This window comes from Chinchilla lanigera, unplaced genomic scaffold (assembly GCF_000276665.1).
Source record: "Chinchilla lanigera isolate Chin_1 unplaced genomic scaffold, ChiLan1.0 scaffold00059, whole genome shotgun sequence".
In the NCBI taxonomy this organism is placed as follows: Eukaryota; Metazoa; Chordata; class Mammalia; order Rodentia; family Chinchillidae; genus Chinchilla; species Chinchilla lanigera.
The window spans coordinates 7879579-7888847 of record NW_004955460.1 but is presented as its reverse complement, the minus strand read 5'-3'; the positions used below and the strand labels follow the sequence as shown (position 1 = coordinate 7888847).

The 9269-nt window shown below is 37.1% G+C and overlaps 1 protein-coding gene across 3 annotated transcripts in view; it reads right to left on the bottom strand.

Annotated features, from left to right (window-relative positions):
* Nucleotides 1–9269, bottom strand: part of LOC102007742 (probable C-mannosyltransferase DPY19L2) — an 89075-nt gene that overhangs the window by 71648 nt on the left and 8158 nt on the right. For 2 of the 3 annotated variants that reach the window (XM_013521290.1, XM_013521292.1), the window contains exons 4-5: nt 7327–7464; nt 343–463 (exon numbers count right to left, since the gene is read on the bottom strand). In XM_013521290.1, coding sequence (XP_013376744.1) covers nt 343–463; nt 7327–7464 — 259 coding nt within the window. The remainder of the gene's footprint in view (nt 1–342; nt 464–7326; nt 7465–9269) is intronic. The other variant, XM_013521291.1, reaches the window with a different exon arrangement.

Here is a 9269-nt window from a genome sequence, read left to right as displayed (position 1 = left end):
CTTGGTTGATCAGCATTGCATGTCTATATCTGTTTTCATGAGAAACCACTTTGAAGATATCAATATGTAATACAACAAGCATCGTTAATTTCCTACCACTTTGTTTGTCACTCCATATTGTCTGTAGTGTTCTTTTGCTATTTTGTAAAAGGTTGTCTGTCTGTTTAAAAAAAATTAGCAATAGAGAGCTTTATCAGAAAACTGAAGTGTAAAATAATCAACGAGGTGAATCATTTTTAGTGTTGTTTAAAGGGAAAAGTGTCTCAGCTGTTTATATACAGTGACTCTTGTGTTTTTGAAAGCCCTAGGGACAGTATAGCAGGGTTGGAGGGAGACACAGACCTTCACAGCTCTCAACTTCATTAGGAAATCCCACTCTGGTGACATTCCAGCAGACCTTAGTTTGTATACCAAATAAATTCATCATTCCTGTAAATGTGCGATACCAGTAAGCTAGGACTACCTACAAAAGAGATAATGGAAGAAAATATATTCTCTTCATAGCAGTTTTTCCAAAATACCATTTTATGGTAGTTGTCTTTGACATTATAAACTTTGGAAAATTTATTTAAATCACCTCACTTGAGAAATAATCATTTAAAAAAATATATATGTAGTAATCAACTCTGTAGTATAAATAACCAAAAGCTAAACATTAAGTCAAGCACAGTGGCACACACCAGCAATCCCAACACTTTGAGAGATTCACACAGGAGGACTATAACTTTGAATCCTGCTTGGGGAACTTAGTGATTTAGTAAGATCCTGTTTCAAAATAAAAAAAGGGCTGAGATGAACTCTGGGTTCAATCCTTAGGCCTGAAAAACAAAGAGTTCATAAAAGCATATAATACAATATGATATTAACATAACCATTTGATAATACTTCATTTAGATCTTGAAATTTATTTTTTATTAAATATAGTATTTTAAAAACTGAAATGAAATGGAAGAGTAGTTCTGTGTCCATTTAAAGACCAGGCAGAAGATTTAATTAATCAATTCTTCCCAATCTGCAATCCATTTTTAAAGGAAAAAAAACAAGGTGGGGGAGAGACAACAGAAAAAAATTATAAATAAAATGCATCTGAGAGATTTTTTAAAAATAACTTTATAGAATTTGAATAATAATGTGAGATCACTGGGGAAAAAACATAAAAAAATAAAAAGCTGGAAAAGGACAGTGTGAACCACTGAGAGCTAACACGTTTAATATTTGGGATATTTAATATCTGTCCTGGTCCCCTCCCTGAACGTTCAAAGGACACAGAGTTACTCATCACATAGTGAGATCGAGGTCATACTCTAGATAGTAATAGAATATACATCACTAAACAGCAGCATAAACCTTTTTCAATGCCAGTAAGGGTACATTTACTGTTTTATTGTTTTATTTTTGAAAACAACATTCTGCTAAAATTTGTCACATCATTCCTATTCTGGTGCATTTTTCACACATACACAAAAGTACAGCGCTAAAGTGTGGACTAAATCTGGAATTCTATTCCTCTCTGAGCTGTGCTCTGATACAGCACAGAAAGTAGGGCTTTCACATCGGATCTAAAACGAAATCCTGAATTGTGCCCGTTATTATTTCTCTGTCTTCAAGTGAGCCTTAGGAGCCCCACGTGCAAGAGGGAGGGAAGATGAGGGCTTTTTAAAAATTACTGCCAGGCATAGTGGCATATACCTGTAGTACCAGCACTCAGGAGGCTGAGGCTGAGGGTTGTCACAAATTTGAGGCCAGCCTGGGCTGCACGGTAAGTTCAAGACCAGCCTGAATTACAGAGTGAGGCCCTGTCTCAAAAAAACCAAACCCAAACAAAACAAAACAAAAAGTGCTGGCACATGGCAATTATTACTTTTACCTTTTAAAAACATTGATCTAAATTTAGGTTTTTAGCTTCATGCGAGAAATTAATCTCATGAACACAAAAGGTAGGAATGTAGAACTCAACATTGTTGTTCTACCTGAGAGGTGGCAGGAAATTTAGATCTTCTCAATACTGTTTACAAAATATGAAAATAAGACTGAGAACAACTCCTTGTTACCTGTCCTTCATAAAGCTATCAAGTTTTAGAAGGAATTATAATATAATAATTACTATTTCATGACATCAAAGAAGAAACTAAAAATATTAATTATTAAATAAATATTGTTAAATAAGTAAAAAGAAAAAAGTAGTTAAGGTCTCTGAGATTATTCTCTTGGAAATCAATGCATAATAAATTGAAAGATCTAAAAAATAAAAATAATAATTATTGAACACTAGAACAAGTCCTCATCTTATATATGCACAGTTAGTCAATATTAACTTAAATTGAAGATATAAGAAACAAGCATTTTGTGTAATTCCTGCATGAACCATAGACAGATAACCATAAGAGGAAGTATGTAAAATCAGAACTATGCCTGAAGGGTAACGCGGGATACAGAGAAAGTTGGTGCAGAAAGTGTTCCTATCATTCTACGCGGACTGTGCAACTGTTACTATTACAAGTGACATTTTAAAACATATACATCTGGGGAACCGCCACATTATGTTGAAAATTAAACAGCATCATTCTAAATTTACAGTGGATCAAGGAAAAATAACATAGGAAATTAGAAAATAATTTGAACTGAAGGAAAATGAAAAAACAGTATACAAATACTTAATGCCAACATTTGCTTTTGGGATGATGGACTACATATCCTTTTCCCTATTGCTCCCTCCAAGTACAAATAAAAACCCTATGTATCACATATAAATCAAGCATAAGAGAACTCTTGGGAAGTGGAGAGGAGGAAGCGGACATAGAGCCCAAAGACTAACATGATTATGTGTGCCCTGAGCTTCCCTTTCTGCCTCATTTTCTCATATTTGGAGTTCAAAAGCCTCACAATGCACAAACACCAGTGGCCCTGCGATGGTTTGAATGTGCTCCCTGCAAAACTCAGGTGTTAAACTTAGTGGTCAGTGTGGCAGCACTAAGAGGCGGGGACTTGAAGACGCGCTTGTGAATAGGACTAAGGCCCTTACCAAACAGTCTTCATCAGGTCTCTTCCCTTTGACTTTCTACTACTGGAAGATAGTGCCCCCTTGTCCCCAGGGGTTGCAACATCACACCCAGGGGTCACCTTGACAGTAGACAGCAATCTCACAAGACAGTGAGCCTGCCAGGATTTTGATCCTGAACTTCTCAGCATCCAGAATTTTCCTTTCCTTCAGCTAAGCCTTTATTGTGGGGGTTTGTATTCAACTAGTCCAGGAGACGGGCTGGGTTTGATGCCTATTGTTGTTAAGATTGCCAAAACTGGAGTCTGCTGTTGCTATGGACACCAGGGATTTCAGATTACTCTTGTGGTACCATGTCTTTAGCATGGTTTGGGATTTTTTCTTTGTGCTGCTTTCTAGAAAGAAACTGTCCCTTGTAAGTCACTCAACACAGACTGGGGCATAGGGCATGTACCTGATGCTGAAAAACAAAACCTCACCCAGCCCAATTCTACTGTTATATCTTTGTTTACAGTTCATTAATGCAGTAGTTGCAGTTCGGGTGAGAAGTTTTTGTCTTAGGCAGGTACAGTCAATGGTGATTTTGCAGGTGAGACCTCACAGGTGGTCCTGTCCCTTGTCCAGGAACACAGCTGCTTTTTAAATTGATTCTTTTTCTGTGTGTTCTCTTTTTTTTTTTTGGTTTTCTTCTCCGGTACCAGGAACTGAACTCATGACCTTGCGCTTGCCAGGCAGGTGCTTTGCCGCTGAGCTAAATCCCCAGCCCTCTGTGTGTTCTCTTCTACCAGCTGCACTGAGTACTCACCAATGTCCTCAAACTGTAGCTTTGATAATTTCTCCCCATAGATCATGGTGTTTTTTAATTAGGGGAGATTGGGGATATGGGTTTAATGGGGTATGGACAGTGTTGCTGTTCTCTCCCTCGCTCACAGGGAAACCTCACTCCCCCTTCCCCAAGGGAGCCTGTGACCCCAGGGCCTTTGCATCTCACACTACACACACTGAGCCTTTAGCAGTTCAGTAAAATTTTTCTAGTTTAGTCTTCCTGCTGGTTAATATATCATGTAGCGGCATCTATCCCAGTTGATTGAGTGCTTATGCCCAATTTCTCTCTCGAGGCACCCATCCCTCCTGGAATTTTTTGTTGATTGTTTGCTTTGTACCTCAGTTTTCCGATGAGTTCAAGAAAATGCATTAGTTTAAGAGTCTGTGCAGTTGTTTTCTTGTGGCAGGGATGAAAGTGTTGCTCTCTCTAGCTCTCTTCATCTCCAAACCAGAACACATAGCTCTTTCGCATTGCACGGACAAGCCCTCCTTCTGTGACATGTATGACAAGTATTTTCTCTCAATTTTCCAGTTGTCTTCTGATTCTGCTGACGGGTTTCTTACTCTGCCCTGCTCTGCCTGTCCCATAGACCTCCAACAAGAGCTCTGGCCTAGGCTGTCCCCTTGCTTTTGCTTCTGCCTGGCCAAACTGGTATCTCCCTGGTGGCCCCGATGGCACAATCTGTTCCCTTCCCCAGGGAAAATGAGTAACATCTGACTGTCTGTGTCACCATTCAGTCAACTGTAAAAGTAAGACCTGGGCACAGAACAACTCAATGATTCTATGTGTATAAAATTCTACAAAATGCGAACAGAACTATAGCGACAGACAACACACAGGTGGTTTCCCGGGGACAGAATGCGGGCAGAGGAGAGGAGCAAGAAGAGATTACCATGGAGCACAGGGGAACTCCTGGCATGATGGACAGGAGCATGTCTGGACTGCATATGGCTTCCTGGTTGGGTGCTTGGGTCAAAGAGTATCACACTGTATACTTCATATGCGACCAGCCATGGTAAGCCAATTATAGCTCAATAAAGCTGTTTTAAAATGTCTTCAAGTACATGGATTGGATACTAAGGAGTAAAACTGTCTTTATCTATGGCCAACATCATCATATTAAAAAAAAGAATCCACAAGAAAGCTACTTAAAGCACTGAATGACTTCAAGATGCCAGTTCAAAGTGAATATTCAAAACTAAACTGTACAAAAACAACAAAAAGGAAACAAAAACTTTTAAATAATACCATTTATAAGAGTTTTTTAAAAAGTATTTAGGGATAACTGTCAAAAAATACAAAACACTGCTGAGACAAATTAAAAATAATCAACAAAATGAAGATCTATATCATAATCATGGATTATAAAGTTCAGTATCATTAAGATGTCAAGTCTTTCCAAATACATTTATAAATCCAATGTAATCTGAAGATTCTAGCAAAATTTTTTGGAGAAATTGAGAAACTGACTCTAATATGTATATAAAAATGCATCTTTGGGAAAGAGAAACAAAATTGGAAAACTACTTTCTTTCAAAAGAAAACTACTTTCTTTCAAAAGTACAGTAATTAAGAAGGCACAGTTTGGGCATCAGCACAGACATACAGATTATTCAAATGATATAGAGTCCCCAAATGGGTCTCCACATAACATGGTGAATCAATTTCCAACAAACGTGCCAAGACAGTCCAAAGGGGAAAAACGGCTACCATGATGGAGCACACGGGAAGTTTTTGGCATTATGAAAATGTTTTGTAACTAGACTGCTGTGATCATTATACACTGCTACACACTGCTATACACTGCTACTTGTCAAAACTCAAGAACTGCGCACTCAAAATGAGTGCATTTTATTACACGTGAGTTACACCTCAAGAAAGCGAAAGCTGAATGAATAAAAAGAAAGTGGTCAGAGTGAAAAGACATGCTCAGCACAGATCACTAAAGGTAACTATACAGAATACAGCAACTATGCTAACAAATCAATAAGAAAACTACTACTGAATAGATGGCAAAGATTTATATAGGTTATGGGTAGAAAAATATCCAAAAATCCTACTCAACTTGGTAATATGTTTAGCTGCAGAAATAATGAAGGAATTACAAGCTAACGTAGAAAGCACATCCCAGGCACCATCTCCTGATTTCAGAACTCATAAGGGTATGAGAAAGTGAATTCTGCTACATAGTAGTGTGGTTGTTGGAGACACCAATTCACCAATATCCGGCAAGACTGACAAAGGCTCACTGCTCTGCACCACAACTGCACCTCTGGGTACTTGGCTGAGAGAAAATCCTGCCCATGCACAGGAGGAGGCACCAACAGGAGCCTGCATTTAGAACTGTTGGTAATAGGAAGATCAGAAATAATGGTGTCTACAAATAGGAAAAATGTGCAAATAAAATCTGGGATTAATTCAAGTTAAAATTAAAAGACTAAATACTCATATATACACAGTTTGAAAATATAATGCTGAGGAAATGTTGTAGAGTGGGTATATTTAGTGTGAGAACATTTATGTAGACTTGAAACACGTAAAACCATGCTTGAAATGGAGCAGATGAATCCGCACATATTATGATAAAGGATCTTGTGAGAAATGGAAAGGGTTTAGAAGCAAAATAAAGGTTATTTTGGTGTCACTTAAATGTTTAAGTTATTTTAAAAATCTAGAGCAAAAATGGCAAAAGGTTAGCATTTGCTTATGACAATGCATAGGTAAGTATTAGTTTCTAAATTTCTATAATTTAAACATTTCAAAATAGAAATAACAAATTTTAAACCTATTAAATATGAAGGAAGAACTAAAAATTAATAACTTGTAATTAAACTGCCATACTCTGAGATAACTTAAAGCTCAAAATTAGTGTTGACCATGTCAAATTCAATATTTATCTTGAAGAGCCTACAAATTTTTACTAATCTATTGTTGCTTTTCAAATCTCTAGAATGTACAGGTTCCCATAGAAACCATACTAAATTTTAAGGCCAAGCACTAAAAGATATCTAGAGATTTCTGGCTATGTGACTAAATAAATCTTTAGAACAATCTTTTCTCCATCAGTGCAACAGATCAAACCTTTACCACTGAGCTACACCTTCGGCCCCTCAAACCTTTCACTAATGTAACTGTCACTGTAAGACTACTTCCAGCTCATCACTTTTGCTGGCCCTTCATGTGGTCACCGTGTCTGCCCGCATGTATCCAAGGCCCACAGACCCTCTCTAGCACTCATGACTCACTTTCTCATTTGGCTGGTTTATTACCTGGCTGTGACTCCCGTACTAACACTTATTCTTTGAGTTCACATGAATGTTGTTACTGGGACCTTTATACATTAAGAAAGGAACTTTCAGTATTCTACTCAACTATAAGAACATCTATAATCAATCAACTTAAATAGGTCTCCTCCCTTTTAGTAGCATTATTATACTTAGCACCTTTACCTGATTAAATAAAAATCACACTACAAGTATTATTTGTCTCAAGTCTCACTCACCTCTGGATAAAGATGGAACCGTTTCACTGTATTAATTACCAGGGGATATTCAGTGAGCCTGTCATTCATAATCATCCACAGGCCTTCCAAAAACGAAGGTGCTTCAATAATAGTCTTGAAATAAGAATAATAAAGTCCCTTTATAAAACATAAGAAAGCACATACAGTCAATATAAAAAAAATTAAAATGTTTTTGATTAGTACATGATAATATTATAGAATGGTGGGGTTTGTTCTGGGAGGTTTGTACATGCATTTAACATATCTTGATCATTTTCAACCCTACTCACCTCCTTTGCTTTTCCACCCCACTCCTGGTGATGTCCTTCCCAATCTGCAAAAGTCTACCTCCTGGCCTCCTGCCGCCTCTGCTTTATTTATTTATCTAGTTTCTCAAATAAGAGAAAACATGTGATATTTAACTTTCTGGATCTGGCTAATTTCACTTCACATGATGGCTTCTAGTTCTATCCATTCTTTCTACAAGTGACATGATTTCATTCTTCTTTATCACTGAGTAAAAAATATTTTTATAACTTTTTAGAACTTATTTTTCTGAAAAAAGAGAGATTAATAATAAGAATTCCTAATTACTCCTCCATTTCCATTAGTGGACTCAGACAGCATATATTTTCAGATTATCACAGAACTATTCCTTTAATTTCTCTGTAAACTTGAAAATTTTCAAACTTAGAAATTTTCAGAGTTTAAACAAATATTTTAACAAGCTTTTCTTTTCATTTTTTTCCTTCCTCCTCTCCTCTTTCTTTTTGTTTTTGCTTTTTTGAGACAGATTCTTGCTATGTAGTTCTGGCTGGCTTTGAACTAACTACGTAGCCCAGGCTGACCTCCTACTTCAGTAGTTGAGCCTTCTTGCCTCAGCCACCCAAGTGCTGGGATTATAAATACGTACCACCATGCTCGGCTAGCTTTTCTAATAGTGACTTAAAATATATATACAAGATACTTTGAATGTTGGGCATGGCGGTGCACGCCTGTAATCCCAGCACTCTGGAGGCTGAGGCAGGAGGATTGTTGTGAGTTCAAGACCAGCCTGGGCTACAAAGTGAGCTCCAGGCCAGCCTGAACTGCATAGGGAGACCCTGTCTCAAAAAGACTAAAAAAAACCAAACCCAAAAAACATATTTTTGATTATAACAAATCTGATTTTACCCCCTGTTCTTGGAATGTGTTATATCATAAATTCTATCATAAATAAGGATGCTTACGTGACCCGGTACACCTTTGCATAAAATCACTTCTTTTTCCCCACATGTTTAAGAAATAACATATCATGATCATAAGTACACTGTGGGAACGGAATTTCATCCTTCTGTCTTACTTCATAGCCCCATGTCTGTCTCTGTACAAAATGAAAGGTAAATGTCAGGTGGCTTTTGTTGTTCACAGAGGTGTCAGCTGGAAAGGGGGTGATCTTAGTGACTCATTCCAAATACAAAGGCAGGGCTTCATTAGGCCATAAAAGTGTGGCTGATTGAAAACTTGAGGATTTTAAAAAAGCATGTTGTTGCCTATTCCTTCCCTCATCAATATGTCATTTTCAAATAAAATAAAAAACAAAGGACCACATCAATTATAAAAGCAAATAAAGAGCCAAATCGCTTAAAAACACTCTCCTCCCTTCAAAAATTAAAAATAATCTACACTAACTCTACATTCATTCTCTTTTTTTCGTTCAACATCTTCCACATTCATTCTTGTTTTATTTCACTATTTTTTATTCATAGAAGTATCTTTTTGGGCTGGGGATTTATCTCAGTGGCACAGCGCCTTCCTGGCAAGCGCAAGGTCGTGAGTTTGATTCTCGGTACTGGAGAAAAACAAAAAAATAAAAAATGAAAAAGAAGTATCTTTTGTCTTGAGTTATACAAAATCAAAATTCAAAAAATTACTATTTATGAGATCCACTAATATTACATTTT